General features: G+C 37.8%; 1 protein-coding gene across 2 annotated transcripts; it reads right to left on the bottom strand.

Annotated features, from left to right (window-relative positions):
- Positions 1 to 13,211: 13,211 nt before the first annotated feature.
- Positions 13,212 to 16,704, bottom strand: LOC103940723 (protein CHLOROPLAST IMPORT APPARATUS 2). Of its 2 annotated transcripts, XM_018645870.2 has the most exons (3): positions 15,552 to 16,704; positions 14,664 to 14,819; positions 13,212 to 13,628 (listed from the first exon to the last, which is right to left on the bottom strand). In XM_018645870.2, exons 1-3 carry the CDS (start codon positions 16,641 to 16,643, stop codon positions 13,569 to 13,571), a joined length of 1,308 nt encoding a protein of 435 aa, XP_018501386.2. In that variant the 5' UTR covers positions 16,644 to 16,704; the 3' UTR covers positions 13,212 to 13,568. The 2 variants fall into 2 exon arrangements, with proteins under 2 accessions (XP_018501386.2, XP_048423845.1); XM_048567888.1 differs by lacking the exon at positions 13,212 to 13,628 and having other exon boundaries at positions 14,664 to 14,814.
- Positions 16,705 to 26,446: the final 9,742 nt, after the last annotated feature.

Raw genomic sequence — 26,446 nt, 5'->3', positions numbered from 1 at the left:
CAATTCAAATCAATTTCTAGGAAAATATAGGTATATAGGTATATACGGAAAACCAAAAGCCCACTCACTGGTATGTGGAAGGGTCATAGCCCCCCTGCCTCGAGTGACCACGCTCGTCCTCGGGATAGGTATCACCTATATGCGAAACAACTACAAAAACGTTAATTTTAAAGCACATAACCAACCTTTTGAAATAACTTCTCATACAATGCTCAAATGGGGTGTATGAATACACCAACGTGATCTACTCAACCTCATGAACATCCCCATATTTTAAAATAATTTTTCACCGCCGCACGCGCCCCCACGCGCCGGCCAAGGCATGGGCACACGTGCCTGGCACGCTGACGGCGTCAACTGACGCCGTAGGGAATATTCCGTCAGATTTAACAGATTCTGTCAACGGCGTCAGGAATATTCTGTCAGAATTGACAGAATATTCCGTTGTCTTCTCCAGCGAGCCTCCAGCGTCGGAAAATCGGGAAAATTTCAAACTTCGATATCTTCTTCGTTTTTCACCCAAATTTCATAAAATTGGTACCAAAATGAAGCTTAGAACTAGAGGAACACAATCATACCACTTTCAAGGGCTAAAATTCACGAAATCTCACCTGTAAAATCAACCCAACTCCTGCCAACTTCGAAACTCGTGATCCCGACGTCCAAAACCTTCAAACGAACCACCCCGAGCCTCATAGGGACCTCACCAAGCTACCTACAAGCTTGAAATTTCCTAAAACGTGAGAAATCACGTGTGCATGAACAGTACCCAAAATCGAACATCGTGGATTTGACGTGAAAACGAAGGTGTTCTTACCTGAAAAAGGTATGGTTGGACTCCTACAAGCCTCACGAGCTCGAATATGTGCTTGGATTCCACGATCTGTGAAGGTTTGATGGGTGTGTGGGTGTGTCCGTACGTTTCAAAGGTAATGGGATGGGAATGGGGACTCGGGACAGTGTGCAGGAAACAGGAGGAAAGGTTGTGGTGTGTGGGAAAATGTGTGTGGCCTACAACATGCCAACCAAACTCAAAAACAACCAATAAACGTAAAGAAATCGAACTAAGGACAATTTTGTCTTTTCACACGTACGTTGTAATATCTCTGGGACGGGCTGTCACATCCAATCCCCTAATAGAATGACACCTCAATAGTTGAAACCTCAATAGTTGGAACACACCTCACGACTAGCAAAATAGTAGAAAGATGATTTACCAATACCGGAAAAATATTATGCATAAGTACAAAATTCATAACCCGAGCAATCACGAAACGTAGCATTGGATATGAGGCACGAGGATGGATTAGTCAGAGATAGAACGATGATTGGAATAAATATTTTCATCATAAAATTGAAATTCTGGAAAGCCCCTTCCAGTTACAACAGCAAAACTTCCAACTAAAGCCCTAATTCTTCTTCTTCTTCTCCTTCATTCTCCCCCCATCCAGCAAAACCCTCCCAAATCCTACATACAATTTGAACGCCTAATTTGAATTGCATTGATACATTGCTTAAAATTCACAAATTTGCACAAACCTTTCTTCTTCTTCTTCTTCGTCTTCTTCTTGTTCCAGCCACCCAAAGCTAGTTATCGCAACAAAGAAACCGCCGATACTCAAACAAGGGAAGAAAACAAAAAGGTTCTTTTTTGTGCATTGCAACACTAGATAGCTCCAATTACGTCCCAAAGAATTCGAAAGACATTCAGAGATATGGTGCTTATAAATGTTTTACTACATCCAGCCCCATACCAAACAATTATAATGTTTAGCTCTAATGTCAACGTAACATTTTTCACACAAGCATAAAACAACTGCTAAACCAATTCTACACGCATACTTGTTGATGTTTTCAGGGCATCATTCAAATTAATCTCAAACAATTTATCAGGGAACAAATAGCATAAAAATCCCCAAATTAACAATTCACAAAAATATTGTATTGTCCGTACCATCTGAGATAACAACATTTCCTACAGCACTGAAAGCCCCCACTGCATTTAGAACATCAGAGACTCTAATTTGCTGCCTTTCCAAGCCCCAATTAAATTACACAAATGCAGTTAACTTGAATTTTTAATTTGGACGTGGGAACATCAAAATGCATAAACCTTTTGCAAGTAAAAGGCAAATGCCAGAATCTCAATTCCCATCTTCTTATCGGCAACGTACAACACTAATTACGCTATCGAAACAAGCGAATCAAAGACTCTAATTTGTTGCCCTTCCAATCACCCAATCGTTTAAAAACTCAAATCAACACAAAAAAATTCAAAAATTATGTATAAAAAATTTGAAAAAAAAAAAAAAGGGCTCAGAGTGTAAAGTTGGCATCAACAAGCCTAAAAAGCAAAGCTCTCAAAACATCAAAACATCACAGGCCAATGTCAATAACGATACAATATCAAAACATCACAGACCAATATCAAAACGATATGACAAAATCAAAGTGACACCATCAGGCAATTTCCAATAATTCACAAAAACTCTAGATGAAATATTCCCAATTTGCCATTGGGTTTTAGGGAAATGGAGAAATCGATAGAGAGAATGAGAGAGATTGGGATTTACCGGCTGGCGCAGTCCCTAAGAAGCTGCTCGGTCTTCTCGCACTTCTTGACGAACTTTCCAGGCTCCACTTCCTCAATCTTGCACAACGTCTTCACCACCTTCCTTGTCAAGAGGATAAGGAGGAAGGCTACGGAGTGAGAGAGAGGGCGAGATGAACGAGAAGGAAGAGAGAGACCGAGTGAGAAAGAGGGAAAAGAAACCGGAGGAAGGCTACGGAGTGAGAGAAAAGGCGAGATAAGCGAGAGGGAAGAGGGAGATCGAGTGAAAGAGAGGGAAGAAAGACAGGCTGTGGGGGAAAAGTTTGTCCAAATTTAGGAAAATTCAAATAAAACGCCTATTAACTACAATTGCACGGCCAAAATTTAAGAACTTGTGCGACGTAGGTATACATTAAGGCGTCGCACAAAGTGGTTTTGCACAACAACTCATTGTGGCGTCACGCAAAGTGGTTTTGCGCAACAATCTCATTGTGGCATCGTGCAAGCTATATTTTAAAAAAATATATATATATATTTATAAATTTACTGAAAATATGACTTTACTTCCTTCAAATTCAAATTTTTTTTACATAAAACCCACAATAATATATTTTTCTAACAAAAACCCGATCCGAACTACAATAATAAATTTAAAGCTACTTAATAAATAAATATATATATACACACACCATTGAACTTGATGGGATACGCATTATATGAAATTAGTTTCAACAATCCAACCGTCAAACTTTTGTATATACTTCGAGATCGCGTACACCAAAAATCGAAAAAAAAAAAAACAAACATTCAAAGATCAAGTAATGGGACAAACCTTTTCGACGGTTATAAATGAAAAATCACGATTTAACGGTTATTTTAACTCCGATTTTGATGATTTTTTTACAACTACACTCCTTGGCCCTATATGAACACAATAAACCAATTTGATCTTCAATTTAAAATATTTACACTAGTGGATACCACAAAATCAAGTGTTATACTTAATGAAAGTATAAATAAACTCCAAATGTTAGTGAATCTATTGTTTTAAAGGGATACGCATTGTACGAAACTAGTTTCAACGATCAAACCAAACTTGTTTGTATGTACTTCGAGATCACATACGCCAAAAATAGAAAAAAACAAACATTCAGAGATCAAGTAACAGGACAAACCTTTTTGACGGTTATAAACGAAAATCACAATTTAACAATTATTTTAACTCCGATTTTGATGATTTTTTACAGCTACACTCCTTGATCCAATATGAATACAATGAACTAATTCGATCGTCAATTTAAAATATTTACACTAACGGATACCACAAAATCTTATGTTATACTTAATGAAATTATCAATAAACTCTAAATGTTAGTGAATCTATCATTTTGATGGGATAAACATTCTACGAAACTAATTTTAACGATCCAACCGTCAAACTTGTTTATATATACCTTGAGATCGCATACGCCAAAAATGGCAAAAAACAAACATTCAGAGATCAAGTAACGGGACAAATTTTTTCGATAGTTATAAACGAAAAATCACGATTTAACGGTTATTTTAAATCTGATTTTGATGATTTTTCACAGCTACACTCCTTGATCCAATATGAATACAATGAAATAATTTGATCGTCAATTTAAAATATTTACACTAACCGATACCACAAAATCTTATGTTATACTTAAAGAAAGTATAAATAAACTCCAAGTGTTAGTGAATCTATACTTTTGATGGGATACACATTCTACGAAACTAGTTTCAACGATCCAACCGTCAAACTTGTTTGTACATAATTTGAGATCGCATACACCAAAAATCGTAACAAACAAACATTTAGAGATCAAGTAACAGGACAAAGCTTTTTGACAGTTATAAACGAAAAATCATTATTTAACGGTTATTTTAACTCCAATTTTGATGATTTTTTACAGCTACACTCCTTGATCCAATATGAATACAATGAACTAATTCGATAGTCAATTTAAAATATTTACACTAACGGATACCACAAAATCTTATGTTATACTTAGTGAAAGTATAAATAAACTCCAAGTGTTAGTGAATCTATTGTTTTGATGGGATACGCATTCTACGAAACTAGTTTCAACGATCCAACCGTCAAACTTGCTTGTACATAATTCGAGATCGCATACGCCAAAAATCGCAACAAACAAACATTTAGAGATCAAGTAATGGGACAAAACTTTTCAACGGTTATAAACAAAAAATCACGATTTAATGATTATTTTAACTCCGATTTTTATGATTTTTTATAGCCACACTCCTTAACCCTATATGCATACAATGGATTAATTCGATCATCAATTTAAAACATTTACACAAGTGGATACCACAAAAGAAAAAAGCAATGCAAGAACCCCAAAAGAAAAGCAAAAGGAAAAAAAAAAAAAAAACACTTTGCGTGACGCAGATACACCTACGTCGCACAAAGTGTTTTTTTTTTTTTTCTTTGTTTTTGCTTATGAACTAATTCGGTCATCGATTTAAGACATTTACACAAGTGGATATCACAAAATCTTATGTTATATTTAATGAAAGTATAAATAAACTCTAAATGTTAGTAAATCTATCATTTTGATGGGAAACACATTGTACAGAACTAGTTTCAACGATCCAACCGTCAAACTTGTTTGTATATACTTCGAGATCATATATGCCAAAAATCGCAAAAAACACAAATTCAAATATCAAGTAACGTGACAAACCGTTTCGACAGCGATAAACGAAAAATCACGATTTAACGGTTATTTTAACTCCGATTTTTATGATTTTTTATAGCTACACTCCTTAACCCTATTTGAATACAATGGACTAATTCAATCGTCAATTTAAAACATTTACACAAGCGGATACCACAAAATCTTTTGTTATACTTAATGAAAGTATAAATAAACTCCAAGTGTTAGTGAATCTATTGTTTTGATGGGATACGCATTGTACAAAACTAGTTTAGACGATCCAACTTGTTTGTGCATAATTCGAGATCGCATACGCCAAAAATTGCAACAAACAAACATTCAGAGATCAAGTAATGGGACAAAACTTTTCAACGGTTATAAACGAAAAATCACGATTTAATTGTAGTTTTAACTCCGATTTTGATGATTTTTTACAGCTACACTCCTTGATCCTATATGAATACAATGAACTAATTCGATTGTCAATTTAAAACATTTACACAAGTGGATACCACAAAAGAAAAAGGCAATGCAAGAACCCAAATGAAAAGCAAAAGGGAAAAAAAAAAAAAAGGACACTTTGCGCGACACAGGTGCACCTACGTCGTGCAAAGATGTTTTGCACGACAAAGTTGGGAAAAAAACGGTAAAGCATCTTGGTTTGGCGCCAAAATCTTGCGTGACGCAAAAAAGTCACGCAAACGGTCTTGGCTCAACGACACTTTGCGCGACGCCAGTCTTTATCGCTTAAAGTGTCATTGCGCAAAGACTGTTTGCACGACCTTTTCTGTTTTGCGTCACGCAAACGTACTTTGCGCGACGAAATTTGCTGCGTCGCTCAAACATGTTTTTGTACTAGTGCGTATTCGTAAATCCATAAAATTTCATATACGAAAATCCAATAATTCATAACCTTTAGTAAAACATAAATTCGATAAATCATAAGTTCTCCGTGAACCATAAATAGAAATTCGTAAAACATAATATAAAACATACTCAATTCATGAAATATGAAATACATGCAAGCCTAATATTTTATAAAAACATGCAATTTAAGAAAGGTCCACTCACAGATATTTCATTGCTGGGGAGTCGCTCAAACTAGAGAGGATGAGATCACTTCCAACCGACGCACCTAAACACAACTCGAGACCATTTAATAAACTCTACTAAAACGTTAGAATTTGGGAAAATGGACAGCAGATTCGGATTAAGGAAGGACCTCGGCTTCCATCGGGCGGTAGCCATCGGGCGGTAGCCCGGAAGGCCACGCGCCGTCGCATGTGGAGGTTTCCAGCGACAGAAATGTAACTTTTCGACCAACTCTAAAAATTACCAAATTTTACAAGAATGTAGAGCTCATCAAGGGGAAGAATTTTCATACTTGAGCCGAAGTCCAATTCAACTACGAAACACCTGAAAACCACATCGATCCATCGGAAACCCTAGAAATGGGTGTTCTTGATTCGACCTCAAAATGAACTTCAAATCCTCAGCCACTGCTTGGGCTTTTTTCCTGAGGTTAGGGGAATTCTAATGGTGGTGATAGTTGAAGGAATCACCTTCAGAAATGGCGGATTGCCGACAAGGAACCATTGCACCTATCGGTGCAGTTCTTCACGAAATCAAGGCCCATCCTTTCAATTTTTAGGTGAATATGGAAGAAGGGTTAATGCTGAGTTGTTTCCAAGTGGTGGGTGGCTATGAATTGCTGGAGAAATCACCCGAAAAGGCATCAAAATATATGGTGGAAGTCGGGTCGAGTCGTGGGTAAAAAAGAATGGACCGGATCGGCTGGCTCCCCCTTTCTCTTCTTTCCCTCATTTCCCCACTTCAGATTGGCCCATCACTCCCTCCCTTCCCTCCTATCTCTCTTCGTTCTCCAATCACAACCACACACGTGGCACATCAGATTTGCTGGAGAGTTCTAGATTTATGGTCAAATGACCATTTTGCCCTCAATTTTGTTTGTTTATAACTCTTTCGTTATAACTCTAAACTACATTTCGTTTGCGCCCACGCGTTCATAATGATGAGTACTACCAAAGTAGGCCAAGGAAATAAATCTCACGTGACATGACAGGGCGATAAACAAAAGTCCACTTTTTTTCCTTGAAGGGCATTTTCATAAATTCACGCATTAAAATTATAAAAACCGAAATATTTGAGGACGGGTCGTTACATGATGGATCGCAGACAACAAGTAACTAGCAAAATATTGAACAATTGGAAAGGTGATTTGACTCGTTGCACCAAAACCACAATCAAAACTTCTCAAAATCAACGTCCATTCAAAGTCGACCCAAAATCAATGAAATTTAGCATTCAAACAATCAAAGACAAACAAGCAAAAATTTGAGAATTTTGGTAACATGAATTGAATTGAAAGAAAGATGTCAGTGGCAGATCCAAAAAAAGTTATTCAGAGGGTCACATGTAAAAAAGTTCACAAACATTTCTTAGACATATAATAACTTTGAAATTAAACCATAGTTTCATCATTCATAATTTATAGAACAAATAACAATACAAATTACAATTGTCTACGACACATTTTTATATTCAGAAAACGCTGCCTTATAACTTCATTATCAATAAAAGAAAAAACACTGCTCTAAATATAAACTACCACGTTATCACTCAATCATTAATCTCCCATTCGGTTATGCAATAGACTTTCTCAATATTCATAACGGAAAATGCCCTCTCCACTGAAGCAATAGCAACTGTTAGAACCAAAGGCAATGCAATTTGCAAATACACATGATTATATACTTCTTTATTCCTCTCCGTCTTAGCCTTTTTTTATTTTATTTTATTTTATGCAAAACTACCCATTCCTTTCAATTGGGAAAGTTCACTATTTGAACGTGTATCAATAATTTAATGCCCAAGTTGATATTTAATAATAATAATAATAATAAGGGCAACTCCTCTTATCATGGAGCCAAGTCCCAGAAACTTTCTTACTTTTCTATGGGTGGATTGAACTATCAACGCCGGGCTTCATTTTCCTTTTCTTTATTAAGCTATCCACTTAAGTCTCAATTGGCCGAAACGGAACTACAGGACTTTGTGAGACCTCACTCATTTCATGTCTATCTCCCTGGATCCGTTTCCGGTCCGAAGAGGAAGGTTTAGATCTTTAAATCTTATGACGGGTGCTCAGATTTTCTCATTCGAAAAGAAAAGGGATCAAGTTGTTGGATGACATGTATGAAGAGCAACTCCAACCTCTAAAGGGACAACATCTATGTCATCCATGAAGATTCACCTGAGTTTAGAGGGTAGGCTGACCCCCTTCCCCTTAATGGATCCGCCGGCAAGATATACCACTAACGTAACAACTAGTTAGTAAAACTATAAGGATTGATTATGAGTCGTATGTAAATCTAGTTGGAATGTATGCGATCCAACTTTTCAAAGAAAATATAAATACGCATATAAAAACCGAAACCCTAATACAGAAGAGAACAACCCAAGTAAATTCAACTAAAATAATTTCATTTATGTGCTACTTGTGCCTCCTACAAGAAAATTTCTTTTACTTATCAAAAGTTATTCATGACTTAAGAACCAGAGTAGAAGTTAAAAAAGAGAGAAACATGTACGAAAAATAAGAATGGACCATCTAGTCATGCGAACTATTTCATGAGCAGGGATCTTACACTTAACATCTTTTCCAGTTAAAAACCCAGGCTCCCGCGGAATTGAATCCTTTAGTTGGCTAAGTATTTTTAGGAAAAAGTCTATTGTGACCAATTATGGAAGCTGTCCAGCGCAAGTAGTCGATAAATTCAGGGGGATTGAGCAGTCGAACAACCTATCCACGTTTGGATATTTTGGAATAGTTTACCCTCTCGCGCTGGAGAGCAGACCCAGATGGGTGTCAGGGAATTAGTTTACCTTCTCGCACTAGAGAGCGTACACAAGCAGTAGAGGGTCATTGCGTTTTGGTAATGCATCAGGTGTCTGTCCGGATCTTCATCTCCTTCGAACAAGGTAAGATGTGGCGTGTTAAACTTCCGTTGTGGCTCCATCTGCTCGATCTCATCTATAAATGGTGACCTACTCATGTTGGCCACGTCTCTACGAAGAGCATCATCGGTCGTTGAAGTGAGTCGCGTTATTCCACCCTTGTCCTGCTTCGAGACACCTCATCTGGGGTGCGTTGCGTTTCAATGTGCTCAAGAAGTTGGTTCACTAAGGTGGTTTGTTGCGCAAGGGCGCTTATCAAATTGGCGACCTGTTGGGGCAGGTGGTGCTCGTCATTTGGATTGGAAGAGTTTGGATAATGCGTGTCTCCACGTGTGGTGGAAATATAGTGAACTGTAGGTACAAAGTTTGAGCCTAAAGCGGGCATTCCTGCAGAAAAGTGGGGTGAAAATAACCATGGGTTGATTGCTGGACTAGTGGCCGAAATCTGGATCGTTAAATGTGGTCTCAAATTGGATTCGGCCGTGAAACGGGGTCGTTGGAGCAGGTCGCGAGACAGGCCAACCCGGCTGGATGGTTAGGTTGGCGCTTACTCACCTTAGGCCTGCATAATATTGGGCCCTATTGGCTGTTGGGCTGCCATGTCGTTGCCTACTGGTTGTGTGGCTTAAGCTTGGGCCCATTGGCCTATCTAGATGGTAGCAGTTACCATGGTCTGGGCTCGGGTTTGGATTTGTTATGCAGTAATGCCTACTGCTGCAATGGGATGGGCCTCATGCCGATAGCATGTTGGTGCCCTAGCAGCGCGGTGGGCCGCTGTAGTGCGCACCTGAGCCTCGACTTGGGTTGATGCTGCTGCAGTGGTCATTGTCATAGGCTACAAGGTAGTGGCCGCGATGGTGGGGCTCATCCCGCTGTCGTGTTGAGTATTGAGGATCGTAGTCGTGGGGCTATATCCTCGTCTCCGCTCTCCGGTCTAAATCATTGTATGTACGGGGTCTCTTTCGTTGTGGTTTCTAAATTTCTTACCATTGTATCCTTTCTCCAATGATTGATCAAGAAACCTTTCTAGAAAAAATTAATCGATATGGCGTGTGAGAAAAAATTCAATGAAAGCACCAATTTGTTGATGTAAATTTCTACCATCTCTAGTTTTGACGAAAATGAACCTGTAAAACAATCAACACCTTTGATCAAGGACCTCAGCCTCACGCGCCCACGAGGAGGGGGTTTAGGCCAATGGATCTCCAATGCCTAAGTTAGCTTCTCTGAAAAAGAGTAAGTGTTCAGGGCTTTTAAGGGTAGCAAAAGCAAACCGAAATTTGGTAGAATAAAGGGTATATATAGGGGAGTGGCCAGCCATGGTGTTAAGGGTTTACCCTACATATGGCGGCATCCTATTGGCCAAGGTTTATGGAGAAATATTCTCAAGATATTAAATAGGAAATAATATCTTGAGATAATGGAGTAATCCCTAATTGATTTAAATTGGGATTATTTACTTGAATGGAGTCAATCTTCAATTGGGAATGCATTAAATATAATCTTTAATTGGGAATGTATTAAAGATAGGAATTGTGTAATTAATTCTTATCTTTAATTCTTTGAGTTTTCCTTGTCAAGGGCATGTGAGCAGTGGGCAGTCGTATTCAGCTAATGGGACCTTCAGAGGTGTGAGTTGCGAATGGGAGTATCTGAGGAGCTTGCCCATTTATTGAGGGCAATCTTGTCTTTCTTGGGCAAAAGTCCACGTGTCATCTCTAGAATTTTTGGGATTATTTTACCCGTTTCATGTTAGTTGCTCTCTTGATGGAGCGTGGGCACCAAAACCACAATAAAAGAATCCCAAAATCAATGTCCATTCAAATTCGACCCGAAATTAGTGAAATTTAGCATTCAAACAATCGAAGACAAACAAGAGAAAATTTGAGAATTTTGGTAAGATGAATTGAACCCTAAATGCATATCTGCGGTGAGTGAGTGATCAAGGATTTAAATAATACAACCATGAATAACACAGACAGAGTCACATTGCTTAGTGTTGAAACTTGAGTGTGTAGTTGTCACGTAAACGGTCTATTGGGCCTCAATAAGTTTTCTAATGCATTTGGGCCTCTATAAGGTATATTTAGGCTTAATTGGAGAGAAATAAAAAGAACAAATATAAATAGAGTGCAGAGAACTCTATTAAATTCTATAGACCTTCAAATTCAAACCTAAGTTGCATTCTCTAAAAGTTCTAAGCAGGGATGGACATTTTGAGATTTTGAATAATTCATCATTTCCCCCACTCCCTCAATATTTGGTTAAACTGGAAATTTAGCCTATCCTACGGTCCTACCCCTAAAGTCAAGTTTAACATATTATTCCCATATGCTCTTGAACATCTTCAAACTTCATACTTTTCCAACATTGAAAGAGGGATGTCAGTGGCAGATCCAGAAAAAGTTATTTGGAGGGTCACATGTAAAAGTTCACAAACATTTCTTAGACATATAATAACTTTGAAAATTAAATCATAGTTTCATCATTCATAATTTATAGAACAAATGCCAATACAAGTTACAATTGTCTGCGGCGCGTTTTTATATTCTAAAACGTTGCATTATAACTTCATTATCAATAGAAGAAAAAACACTGCTCTAAATACCACGCTATCACTCAATCATTAATCTCACATTCGGTTATGCAATAGACTTTCTCAATATTCATAACGGAAAATGCCCTCTCCACTGAAGTAATAGCAACCGTTAGAACCAAAGCCAATGCAATTTGCAAATACACATGATTATATATTTTATTCCTCTCCGTCTCAACCTTTTTTTTTTTTTTTTCTTAACAAAACTACCAATTCCCTTTAAATTGAGAAAATTCACTATTTGAACTGTGACATCCCACATCACTTAGGGGTGTGATCCTTAAATGTATATTCCCATCCCTACTTAGCACAAGGCCTTTTGGGAGCTCACTGGCTTTGGGTTCCGTAGGAACTCCGAAGTTAAGCGAGAAGGGGGCTAGAGCAATCCCATGATGGGTGACCCACTGGGAAGTTGCTCGTGAGTTCCCAAAAACAAAACCGTGAGGGAATGGTAAGCCCAAAGCGGACAATATCGTGCTACGGTGGTGGAGCGGGCCGGGGAAGTGATCCGCCCCGGGCTAGGATGTGACAGTTTGGTATTAGAGCCTAAACCTAGTCGCGTGTGTGCCGACGAGGACGTCGGGCCCCTAAGGGGGTGGATTGTGACATCCCACATCACCCAGGGGTGTGATCCTTAAATATATATTCTCATCCCTACCTAGCACGAGACCTTTTAGGAGCTCACTGGCTTTGGGTTCCGTAGGAACTCCGAAGTTAAGCGAGAAGGGGGCTAGAGCAATCCCATGATGGGTGACCCACTGGGAAGTTGCTCGTGAGTTCCCAAAAACAAAACCGTGAGGGAATGGTAAGCCCAAAGCGGACAATATCGTGCTATGGTGGTGGAGCGGGGCCGGGAAGTGTTCCGTCCCGAACCGGGATGTGACAATTTGAACGCATATCAAGAATATAATACCCTAGTTGATATTTAAAAATAATAATAAGAAGAGCAACTCCTCTTATCATGGAGTCAAGTCCCAAAAACCTTCTTACTTTTCTATGGGTGGATTGAACTATCAACTCCGGGCTTCGTTCTCCTTTTCTTTATTAAGCTATCCATGTAAGTCTTAATCGGCTGGAATGGAACTAAAGGACTCTGTGAGACCCCATTCATTTGTAGTTTATCTCTCTGAAAAAGGAATGTTTAGATCTTTCAATCTTATGGCGGGTGCTAGGATTTTCTCATTCGAATAGAAAAGGGTTCAAGCTGTCGGATGACATGTATGAAGAGTAACTCCAACCTCAAAAGGGACAACATCTATAAGGATTGATTATGAGTCGTATGTAAATCTAGTTGGAATGAAAAGGTATGCGATCCAACTTTTCAAAGAAAATATAAATACACATATAACCGAAACCTTAATACAGAAGAGAACAACCCCAGTAAATTCAACTAAAATAACTTCATTTATGTGCTACTTGTGCCTCCTACAAGAAAATCTCTTTTACCTATCAAAAGTTATTCATGACTTGAGAACCAGAGTAGAAGTTAAAAAAACAGAGAAACATGTACGGAAAATGAGAACCTAGACACTAAAAAGTTGATGGATTCTCCATGCTCCCCTTCTTAATTAACTAGCGTAGTCTTCATCTCTTGGGCTTCTTAGCTAGTGTGAGAAACATAAAAATAAAAATTAATTAACAAAATAGGAGACTAATTAATTAATTAATATAACAAAGGGAAAGAGAGAAAGAGGGGCCAGAAAGTGTGTCCTATGGCCATGATCCAAAGAGAAAATCGTCATATTTCCTTTTGTCTTTGAGCATTTGTGCTAGAATGTGGCCTTCTAACAAATCGACCCTGAAACAGAATAAGAAAACCAATATTCAGCCCCTGAAACAAAAAGATTTTCTATGATGGAGAACAAGTACAAGTAAAATGAGGTTTTGTGTTGCATACGTGAGCGTAGTCATATTAGTTAGAACGGAACTCCTACAAATTGGAATCTTTCTTTCCACAATTCAAATTAGACTAAAATAGAATATCTCACTTGTATTATACTAAGCTTCATTTTATTCTATCAAGATGATCAAATTTTTTTCAATTAAATTTCTATTTTTGTTAATAAGATGGTGTTTACGTTGATCATTAGTTACTTCTCTAAGTAAGTTTTTATTAACATGCATATTAACAAAATATCCACAATCAGAATTTGGATTATCAATAGTATCAATTATACCAATAATATGTCTTACACAAGTTTTCTTCAAAATTCAAGGGTTTCACTTCGATGCAACGTAACATGAAATGCTACGAGCATTAGATGATATGGATTCATGGGACCACAATAAAGCAATAATCCAAATCAATCTAGATCATTCAATACTCGTAACATTACATATTGTTATAAAAGGATGCTATGTATTATGGAAGAATTTTCCCAAATGCGGACATGGATTGCTCACAACTTCAACTAACTAATAATGAGAGAAAAAGATAGGAGGGATAAAAAAGAAGGAAACATAAATACTAGTCATGAGAAATGTGTTGTAAAGGAAATCATCACAACCATCCTGACATCTTTATTTATCTTTTATTTATAGAAAACTAATGAAAAGAATTTGAAAACTTTGAATTTGAACGAAAAGGTAAAAATAAAGGGTAAAGTAAATAGTACTAGAATTGACTTTTTAGTGTAAAAATGTGATTTTTCGTTAAAATGAACAGCATCAGGAGTTTTTCGTTGAAATTCCTTTTATTTATTTCTTATTTAATTTGAAACAAAATTAATCAATTCGAGTGTCAAGTTTACTCTATTTTAGATAAATTAGTGTGTATCTTATCATTTGTTAGAAAAAAAAAACGATGAAGAATGTTTTAGGAGAACATAAGTACCTTCATCCTGGGTCGTTGATCGGCGTTGACTTTTCTAACTTGGTATCTGATCTTCTTAGAGAAGAGGCGAGTACGGCGTTTCTCCTTGTAGCGCAACACGCTAGCTTCCCTCAGTCCTCCGACGTCCGAGAATAAATCAATCTGCGCCAACCTGGCCTGCCCAAAACAAACCCAATTATCAACAAAATAATCATTCAGATACAAAATGAGAAGGACACTTCTTTAATTCTCACATATTTTGTATTTTCGCAAAAGATTATAGACCCAGAAAATGACCAATGCCGACTTCAATAAAATAATAAATATTATGACTGAGTCCAAAAAGAAGAACATAATGAATTCTACGATGCAGACCCAAAAATGATACTATGATTAAAAAAATGTAATTAATGGTATATTGAATATTAAACATATGCTTTGTTTTAGACTAATAATGGTTTGGCACTTACGGCAAAGCAATCGACTTGGCAAAATTACAAGTGACTTTTCCGTCATTTGAGCTTAAACTATTGTTAACACTTATTTTATAAGTTACTAATTATAGCTCCCAAGTTTCTATTTTTATATAAGTTAAGAAATTTAACGGATTACTATTATAGCATTAAGTGAGGTGCGTAGAATAATTTAACCAACTTTACCACCTAAATTTTAAGAGTGAAGATTTAAGAAACGTCGAAAATGGTAACCAAAAATAAATTAAAGCGCAAAACAAAAATGGACCGATAAAAAACTGACTTCATTTTATAAAGGGCACCCACTTTACGAGACTGACATAAAAAACAGAGGAGCAGATTTTTATTTTTTATTTTTTTTTAAAAGCTCCAGACTTTGAACAGGTTTAAGTTTTTTCCCGGAATTCGATTCCCCGGCAAGAGATGAGAAACGTACAGCGACATCATTCCCCGCCGCATCAGATCCCGGAATTTCCTCCGAAAACGGCGACGCTTTGTCCGACCAGGCATTCAAAACGTCGTCGTAGTCCAACTTCAGCATCAGCCCGGGCTCTTCCTCCGCCGGGGGCTTGGGAATCGGACTCGCCTCATTAGGCGATTCCGCGGTGATTCTCGATTCCAAGACCGACAGTTTCTCCACCTTCTTCTTCTTCTTCTTCTTGGCTGTGGCCGCTGCCGGAGCCGGGGTGGAAGATGATAGAGATTTGTTGAATCTGGGCGAGATTTCAAGAACATCTACGGTGGGAAAACTCCACCAGTTCCCCTCGTCGACGTGCCTCAACGGCCTCACTCCTCTTCTCGACCCGAACTCAAATTTCCCGCCAAATCCGAGCCCCATTGGGTACCCATAACAGGAATTCCAAGTCGAATTCGGGTTTGGATTCGAATTCTTTATTTGCCCACCTCCGCCATTGTTAGACTCCTCCTCCAAGTCCATGTTCACACTCATACTTCCCATGATGCTATCAATCCCCTCTTCAATTTCCTCGTCGAGAATCGACTCCGCATCGAAATCTTCCTCTTGGAAATTATACCCGTCACTCAACTCCATGGAATCGGAATTGCAATTCGGTTGGGACTCGAATTCCCCCGGACTCCGGCACGGCTTCTCGAACGAGTTCAGGGACTTGGGCTCTAATCGGGAACTGGGGTTTTCCCGGTGTTGGTGGTGGAGCAAGAACCCGGAGTTTTCGGCCTCGATGACTCTGAACGGCAGGAGCAACTCCGCGGATTGGTCGAAGAAGGAGTCGTGAGGTTTGGTGAATTTTCTGGGATTTGTGAAACTTTTGGAGGAGAAGATGTTGGGGTACGCTGTGGAGAGCAATGCGGCGGCTTCATTGTATGTTTGGTTGGGCCGTTTTCTGGGGGTACGAGGTTTTCGTGTCGAAATTGCGAGGCCGGAGTTGCAGGATTCCGAGAGAGTTGAGGAGGGAGAAGAGGTGGAGGTGAAGGTTGATGTGGACGGCGATTTAATTATTTCAAGCTCGAACGCATAGGTTCTTCCGCCGCCGCTTATGCACGAAGACATCTTTTGATGATTCTGAGGAACAACAGGCAAAGACAGAGAATTTAGAAACCAAAAATTCAGATTCTTCAGCTGAAGAACACGCAAAACAGAGGAGATGAAGTCATGGAATTGTTGAATTCAAGTTGTTTGGAGGACTAAAATCTAAAAAGCCAAAATCTTTACTCAAAAGGTACAAAACCCTAAACCCTAAAAGTAGAGGAAAGAAAAGGTATTGGGTTTGAAATGAAAAGTGGGAAAAGGCCAAGCAGCTTTTGTGTGATCAAAATAGAAAGAAGGGTTTTTTCTGGAATTGCAAAATTGGAGCAAAGGAATTAAAATTTGATGGGACACATGTTGAAGGGTTTTTTTTCAAAAAAACCCAGTAACTTTTCTATTTTCTCTTGAAAAACAGAGTCTCCCAAAACCCTAGAGAGAAGAAAACCCAGGTGACTGAAACTATATCGAAGGGAATGAGTAAATTGGGTATTGGCTGATGCAGAAAAAGGAATTTATATATCCCAGAAAGGAAAGTTACCCAATAAAGAAAATCGAAGACTGTGTATATACTGTGAAAATTCAGCACCAAAAGAGGGGAGAGAGAGAGAGAGAGAGAGAGAGATGGGGAGAGAGAGAGGAGGTGGATTTTTTGCAGAGTAGGTCACGGGGCGAACCGAACAAATAAAAGGGTGTAAAGAACCGTTGGGAAGCCTGTAAATATACCACAGGCATATGAAGAGACACTGATTCTCTCTCTCTCTCTCTCTCTCTCTCTCTCTCTACAGACCAGAGGCAGAGGGGCACTGGGAGACTGGGAAGTGCCTATGTATGAGTGATGGAGATGAGACAGGGGAAGAGACAATGCTCAGTTTCAGCAGTTCTGGCTGTGGGACCATTTTTTCTTTTTCTTTTTTTCTGCCTTTTCTTTCTCTAATTTTCTAAATATCTTTTCACCATTTCAATCATTTTATCTTGTATCTCAGGAAAAAAATAAATAAATTATTAAGTAGCATTTTATTATAGTAATGAAGAAGAGTATTGTACTTGCATCATAATGTATGTTCGAATCTCATTAAATTTTTAATCTAATATTTAATCTAATAAATCTATCATTTGATAAAAAAAAAAACATCATTTTATTTTGCTCACTTTTGCTCTTGCATTTTTTGCATTTTGCCCTCTTTCATGTTAGGAAATCTTTTTTTTTTTTTTTTTGAGTAAACAGGAGGATACCTTTTCGTTGCCCTTTCACATTAATTAAATTCACACTAATTTTTGGGTTAATAAAATTCCCAATTGTCACAAGTTCAATACATGATTAAATAATAATAGAGCAACAACAACCCAATTATTGAGAACGAAATTGGATCCTCGCTGGGTCCCCTTCATAGGATCCTATGGAATAACGCACACGGACTGTTGATAAAAAATCGTGCGGTAATAATTTTTTTTTTAATTTTTCACTTAAAAAGAGATTGTTTTACTTTTAAAAATATAAAAAGTATTTAATTAGGATCACACAATTTTTTATCAACAGTCGTGTACATTGATCACTAGAATCCCAGGAAGGAGATCCGGAGGGGATCCGGCGGGGATCCAAGTCCATTGAGAACAACTTAAAAAGATTTTCTCAAGCTGATTAAAACAAACAAAAAAAGGTATCCACAAATAGCATAAAATACCAGAAAAATGTTAACTACTTAATGTAAGTCCGTTTTAAAATTACTTTTGAGAATGAAATGTCTAATTAGTTTCCAACATTCTATTTCTGACTTATATATATTAGCCTGTTACTACAGATTTTACACATCATCAAACACCAAATCTAATGTTCATAAAAGAAGACACCAAATCTGTTATGCGTTCGATAACAATTTTATTTTCATTTTTCAATCTTCAATTATATAGAAAGAAAGTAGATGGAAGGATGGTGAATCAAGAATGTGAAGGGAGAATGAGCACTGTACATGAATGAACATACAAGGTGAAAAGCAAAAAAAAAACCAGAAAAGAAACGGTACTATAAATTGTTTTCATTTCTTGTTTTTTATTTTCATGGTGTATACCATTCCATTTACATTTCTACCATATTCTCCCACAACCCTTCTTCATCCTCATTTCTTCCTTATATTTTTTTTAATTGTACAATTATAAAAGGAAATGGGAGATTTCAAAACTATTACAATAAGTTAGAGAGAAGAGAGTTTTGTACCCGGAACACATGGGTAGAAACCCAATACTCTATCCACTAGAATATTAGACTGCATACAACTTTCTTATATTTCCTCTTTATCCTAACCAAAAATTAAAAACTACAAATGAAAAAAGGTTTTTTTTCAAGGAAATGGTTTTTCTTTTTCCAAATTAAAATGGCTTATAATGTCTCATTGTGATTATGATTGTAACCCATAGAGAAAAAAGACTTTACATAGAGCAAAATTGAAGTATGGTTACTTAGCTTAAGTAAGTATAACTCAAGGGGAGGGACCTGATAAACTCATTTTTTTTTCTTCTTCTACACACTTGTATTCAACTATGTTCATTGTTTTTGTTTGATTTATTTAATAATAACAAAAAACAGAAGAAAAAAAAAACATGTAAGATGTTTGAAATTCATGTGAAAACAGCTCTGCAACTCAAGTGACGTGAAATCAGCGAGATATTAGTTTTAAGCTCGAATTATTAACGTAAACAAATAATAAAAGTGGCATTGATGGATTTAAGAAAATATGAAAATAACAATGAGATAACACTAGAATATTGTGGTGAAAAATATTGGCGATCCACATATTCTCAACTCTCATCCAATCTCAGCCATGGGACAATCATGGATGGATGTCTTGTTTGGATGATTCTCAGTATGCCACCCATACCACCTGCAAAAGTGACTTGAGATTTTATGGAAAACCCCTTTTCTTATCTGCTGACGTGTAGACTACTGATTGGGCGGTCGAGATTTCTAGGGCTGACTGGACTGCGTTTTTAGGGTTTGGATGACAGTCACGTGTATCAAAAACTAAGGTGGGTTTCTGGATCTCTCGCAATGATTTCAACCTTTTTGTTGTTTGGTGACTTTTGCCAATTTCAGTGTGCGGTCGATGGCAATCCTACGTTGAGCTTATTAGGTTCAATAACTTAAAGATTACAATATCAAATTGTTATGGCTTTTGCACAATCTTGTGACCCACATCCCATTATTCCTTGTGTTCCAATTATAATTAACCAAATCACACAAAATTTGCACCATAGAACAAGATAGATAATCACCCACTAGTCTCCCTCAATCAGCCAATATACTTGTGGTGTGTCAAGGGCAGTTTGTAACGAGTGAAACAAAACTGAGAGCGAGATTGTATTCGTGTACTTCATTAAAACGTGTCCGACTTCATTCTCACTACGTGCATGATATATAAGATAGTACAACTATAATCTCTTTAATGTTCAAAAGAAAGTTGAGTTTTTCTTCTCATTAAGTGGTCAAAATGATGGTTTCTTTTATGGTATTGATTAAGTTTCTCACGTTACCAAATTAATTTTTTTACAATATGTTTTGTCCTCAGACTATTTTTAATTGACAATAATTAAATGTAATTAATTTTGAATTTGAACTTTACTATGTGTTTAGATGAGGAACTTTCAAGATAACACTTGAATTTTAAAGTAATTGTTTTTTTTTTCAAATTCACTACAAATTATAAATGTATTTAAATTTGATTCAATCTCATTCTAATGTACAATGAAAATGAGTCATATATAACTTCGTGCTATATGGAAAGTCATAATTGAACTTAGTTATAACTCTAGAGTACTCTAAAATTGGCTTCGTTCCTCTCTAATCCATAAGGGTAAGAATTACAAGGCAATTTTAACTCATATATTATATCCTTCTTCATGCACCATCACATTCAGTGTCACATCCCCGCCAGGGGTCTACCACATTCCAGGCCCGCTCCACTACCGTAGCACGATATTGTCCGCTTTGGGCCCTGACCACGCCCTCACAGTTTTGTTTCTGGGAACTCACACGAGAACTTCCTAGTGAGTCACCCATCATGGGATTGCTCTCGCGCGCTACTTGCTTAACTTCGGTTCCGATGGAACCCGAAGCCAGTGAGCTCTCAAAAGGCCTCGTGCTAGGTAGAGATGAGAATATACATATAAGGCTTATAGGATCCACTCCCCTGGGCGATGTGAGATGTTACAATATACCCCCCTTAGGGGCCCGACGTCCTTGTCGGCACATATCCGACCAGGGATTGGTTATGATACCAAATTGTCACATCCCGGCTCGGGGTCCACCACATCCTAAGCCCGCTCCACCACCGTAGCGCGATAATGTCCGCTTTGGGCCCCAACCACGCCCTCACAGTTTCGTTTCTGGAAACTCACACGAGAACTTCTCAGTGGGTTACCCATCATGGGATTACTCTCGCGCGCTACTCGCTTAACTTCGGAGTTCTAATGAAACCCGAAGCCAGTGAGCTCTCAAAAGGCCTCATGCTAGGTAGAGATGGGAATATATAAAACTTACAGGATCCACTTCCCTGGGCGATGTGGGATGTTACATTCAGACCAAATCTTTGACGGCAAAAGAAGCAATCCAAAGAAAGATTTGACGCCTGATTTATAACTTTTAAACTTTTGTCTTTTAAAATGGAGATATAGCAACTGAATGCAAAAAAAAAAAAAAAAAAAAAAAAAAAAAAAAAAAAAAACATGTTACAGCATCACAAACTAGATATTAGTAATTAGTAATACTTTAAACTTATTTTGAAGGAAGATGTTGTTCGTTGAATCTCACCTCCCAATGGAAACACTAAAAAAAAGAAAAAAAAAGAAGAAGAAAAACAATAAAATACTGGTGAAAAGAGAAAATTACTGTTGCTAATATCCAACTATATTTTCATTCTTTATGGCGCTTTTTTGGATCTCGCTCTGATTCTCCAGACTCCCAAACTCCAGACTCCAATTATGCTTTCAAAGATATTTTTCCAAAATATCCAGATAATGCATCATTGTCATCTTGTGTTTTTTATTCTCAAAAGAAACCATAGATGTATTTATATATATATATGTGTGTGTGTGTGTGTGTGTGTGTGTGTGTGTTACAAAATACAAAATGGAAGGTTTGTCCCGCATTTGCACAGCTGAACTGAACATTTTTCTCACCCATTGTCTATTAATTTTTATATAAAGTCATAATTCATAGTTTCATATCTTAACTCCCAATTATTTCTTTTACCTATTCGAAAAACTCCTCTTTTATACTTCAGGATGATAAAAAATATATTATATTTATGGATTAGTATTCTTTAAAATAATTTATTAAAAATACAATAATAAATTTATGAGGTGAAATAACAAAGAAGACATGCAATCAGTTGAGAATCAAAATTATATATACAACGAGTAAACATTCAGGTGTGAATTGTCTATTTCACTCTATTGCATAATTACTATCAAGTACAAGGTGAAACTGATAATAAAATTGTAAAAAATTTATCACTGAACCCACACTCAATAATTAAACTCTATCATCACACAATTTTTGTGACAACCCGTTCCAAATTTTACGTTTTTATTTTATTTTAAAAGCGTGAATTTAATAAATTGCTCTAGAGGCAATGGCTTTGACTTATGTTGAGTATCGTCTAGAGAGACGTATGACTTATTCTTTTAACATATTCTCATAATACTCGTGGATGTGAACGCAGAGGCGAAAGCCGTTTGCGAGTCCGGATTATAACGGTATAGTTACGGACGTTCGAAATTGGTTATTCAAGGTTTAATGTTTATTTAAATTAAATCCCCACTTTGTGGGGGAAGCCCAATGGAGGGAGGAAAGAAGAAGTAAAGTTAGCAGCCAATCAAAAAGAAGGAAGAAAAGAAAAGAAAAAAAAAAAATGGGAAAGCTCCCCCAAAACCGTGACCCGACATGCACGACCATCCATTTTCCAAGGCCGATTCCGGCCAACTCGGGTGGATTTTTTCGATGCCACAACCACCATATTAAAGCTCTCATTCCCCTCTACAAAACCCACCTAAGAACCACCTTGATTAACCATGGTATGAGGCAGTTTGAGGCCACGAAAGTTGACGAAAATCAATGGTGCTCCGGCCACCCTTTTCGATTTTCCGGAAAATCGGCAAAGCGATGGCCGATGCCACCACTTGGGCTTTGTAGCCCATCATCCCAGGAGAAAAACCCAACCAACCTTGACCCCGTTGGACCACCGTGGACGACGAATCGACGTCGGGAAGTTTTAGGCATCCGTCGGCTTTGTGGGCAAAATTGACCATCTTCCGTCCACTTTTGGACTTCATGGAAGGTATGAAAGTTGCTCCACTCACTGAGATCTTCATTTCTGTGAGGTTTGAGAATTTTTGGAAATAGTTAGATTTTCCGGCGAGTCGGGGCGGCCGACCGCCACCCGCGGCGGCGCGTGGCCAGTGGGCCGCCAATGCTATTTTTAGGCTATGTTAAATGTCTTGAATTCAGTTTTGTCATTTGAATGACGTAGGTTGATAGTTGGAACCTAAATTCGTTACGATACGTTACTTGATAAAAATGTGAATCGATGATCCGACCGTTGGATCGTCACCAAAACTGGATACATTATAATACGTAATATTTAAAGATCATAGGAATTTATGGATCGGGAATCCGACTTACGGATCTTCCTGAATTGGATTTGTAAGTTAGTAAAATAAATGTTCACGGCCACTTGTTTTAGGCAATTGGCGGAGATCTGACCGTTGGATTGTAATGAAATTTTAATATGTTATTGTAGAAACATATTTTGGATCGTTGGGAGTTGCGGATTGGAAATCTGATATGCGGATCTTTCGGGTCAAGTTATACAGGTTTGTAAACCCTACCGTCGATCAAAGATCGACGGTTAACTTGTGGACAATGGGTCTCAAACTATTTTAGAATGTCGTTGAGGTTGTGTTTTATGTGAATTACATATTCTACGGATAAGAGTTCTGAGATGTGATTTGATAATTGGTCACAGGGACCAATCATTCAGGACGCCTCGATGCGTGCGCTAGAGAATCATAGCGTGGACTCCAGGTGAGTGCATATTTTCCTTTTTATCGTACATATTGTTGAGAGTTCTATCGACACTTTTAAATTGATTAGGCATATTACTTTCGTATATAATTATTGTGAATGCTTGAAGTACCAATATGAACTACGAATGGCTTGATCCCTGTCTAGGGTACGTAGGCAGTCTAACGAGAGGTTAGATGCAGCCATAAAATATTTGAGACAAAAGCCTTATTTGGGAAATTGAGTAATGCGAAGGAAATTGATAAAGACAAGTTTTAGTTTCGTGAATTAGTTAGTTAATTAGTGTTAATTGAGTTATTATGGATAATTATCCCTGAAAATAAGTAGTTCGGGAGTAGAGCGTTATTGATTGTACATTTCACACCGTATTGTTTATAATTGAAAATGCTACAACATGGTTGAGTTTTAGATTGCATCATGGTATATCCATATGTATACTACTTGCATATAATTATTGGGAATGCTTTCAAGTGCAAAGGTGGACGCAGGACACCCAGGTAAGCTTCAGGTGAGTATATGTTGATGTTAGTGATGGTAGTGAGTACGATTGTGTTAAGACATAGTATAGCTCATAAACCTGCACCCCGGTGTTAGTGCTCCCGCCCGTGGCCAGTGCACAGTCCTTCACGTGATGTTCACCTCCCGCACCTTACGCTCACCTTGGATTCAAGGTAGGTGCACAGTCCTGTCGTACAGACCACTTTAGGTGGTTCCGACTCGTAGGTGACCCGCGATTATTCGCCCAGTCTTCACGTGATCGTAGCACTTGAGCGTATTTATTTACACCCAGTCCTGTCGTACAGACCACTTTAGGTGGTTCCGACTCGTGTGCAGGTATACTTATTGAGCTATTGGCTAGCCAAGATTGATGAGATATGGATAAGTCGTACAGGTCACTATAGGTGACTCCGACTTATATGCTAGCCAGGATTGATGAGATATGGATAAGTCGTACAGGTCACTATAGGTGACTCCGACTTATATGCTAGCCATGATTGATGAGATATGGATAAGTCGTACAGGTCACTATAGGTGACTCCGACTTATATGCTAGCCAGGATTGATGAGATATGGATAAGTCGTACAGGTCACTATAGGTGACTCCGACTTATATGCTAGCCAGGATTAATGAGATATGGATAAGTCGTACAGGTTACTATAGGTGACTCCGACTTATATGCTAGCCAGGATTAATGAGATATGGATAAGTCGTATAGGTCACTATAGGTGACTCCGACTTATATAGGTGACTCCGACTTATATGCTAGCCATGATTGATGAGATATGGATAAGTCGTACAGGTCACTATAGGTGACTCCGACTTATATGCTAGCCATGATTGATGAGATATGGATAAGTTGTACACGTCATTTTTGATGACTCTGACTGATATATCACTTTGTATTGATTTAATTCATTTGGCCTACTTATTAATGTATGGTGGAGTTGATGGCAAACCGTGGTTTTGGTCATTTTTTAGTATGGTTTGGATATATGTATATATGTTGTACTGTCTTATGGAAAACGATACGGGTTTTACAATTAGGGGCATTACTTTTAGAGAGGTAATAACTTTGGGAAGTTTGGTTTTATTGCTTACTCACACCTTCTGTTTGGTGCCCTCCAGGTTTTAGCTGCTGAGTTTGTATCGACAAGAATATGTGGCGAATCTTAGTATTGATGGATAATTCTGAGGGTATGATTCTTACCCGCACTACTGTACCTTACCTATGCTCTGACATCGCGTGTGATATGGGTTCGCTCCCACTCATAGCGCACTCTGGTACTTTGACACTTTTAGATTCAAATTTATTCACTTTTTCTACACTCTATCACATTTTATGGCTTCGTCACCTTCCAGGTGTCGGCCAGCACAGCTCGATTCAGGGTCCAAGTGGACTTTCTAGGTCGGGGTGTGTCAATTTTTATCCTACGTTCATTCTGACTAAAATCCTAAGAGCTGTCATAAAACCCTACCATCACCTAATAAGGTTTCCTCTCTATCTTCATGTTAACCCGATCAGTAAGAGTAATAATTACAAGCCATATTACCACAAGAAACAAGAAGAGTCGGGAAGCTTTCAACACATCGAAATGTTTTCCATGTCATTACCAACACATGTTTAAAGTGTGAGTTCTCTTCTCGTAATTGGTTCAATTCTGCTTCCAATTTAACTGTGTAAGCATGTAAAAGCAGCATATATCACTCAAATAAAAATTATTGCCACCATCCTTCAAGAAAATGTGATGAGAAATTCTATTGAAATTTAGTTTCACTAAGGTGTCCACATAATTTCACAAGATTCAAAATTCCAAAAATACCGGTTCAACTACTTGCCTAGCAGCCTTGATGGTGCTGATCAATCCATCTACAACAATTGGTTGCCATGACAAAATCTTAATTCTTCATTCACTCATTTGGGATTTTATTTTCTAAATGGGGATAAAGATGAATTTACATATTGAAATGGGTTTGTGAGGGTAGTTTAGGTAGTAAATTTAGGTTTGAAGAGAGATTGATTCTTTAATTAAAAATAATATGGATGTAGAAAGTAAGTTGAGTGTAAAAAGAAGTTATATGGGTTCAAATAAAATTTCTCTTTGTTTGGCGATCTTCTTAAGAGTAGGATTATGAATTATGATAATTAAAGATTTTTTTCGTTTATTGGATAAAATTATATATTATATTATATATCTATTGGGAGCAAAAACTTTGGGGAGCCTCTTCAATTGTGGCCCTGCGAAATGGCTC

This window comes from the organism of the source record quoted next, unplaced genomic scaffold (assembly GCF_019419815.1).
Source record: "Pyrus x bretschneideri cultivar Hongxiangsu unplaced genomic scaffold, Pyrus_bretschneideri_v1 Contig46, whole genome shotgun sequence".
NCBI lineage: Eukaryota > Viridiplantae > Streptophyta > Magnoliopsida > Rosales > Rosaceae > Pyrus > Pyrus x bretschneideri.
The sequence above is the reverse complement of the archived record's forward strand: the minus strand, read 5'-3'. Positions and strand labels throughout refer to the sequence as shown.

What these genes read in the sequence shown, in the direction of transcription:
- LOC103940723 (XM_018645870.2), bottom strand. Translation starts at nt 16,643, where the DNA reads ATGTCTTCGTGCATAAGCGGCGGCGGAAGAACCTATGCGTTCGAGCTT. An exon ending in CGGCGGGGAATGATGTCGCT is followed by an intron (nt 14,820 to 15,551) that starts GTACGTTTCTCA and finishes TGTTTTGGGCAG; the next exon opens with GCCAGGTTGGCGCAGATTGA. An exon ending in ATCAACGACCCAGGATGAAG is followed by an intron (nt 13,629 to 14,663) that starts GTACTTATGTTC and finishes ATTCTGTTTCAG; the next exon opens with GGTCGATTTGTTAGAAGGCC.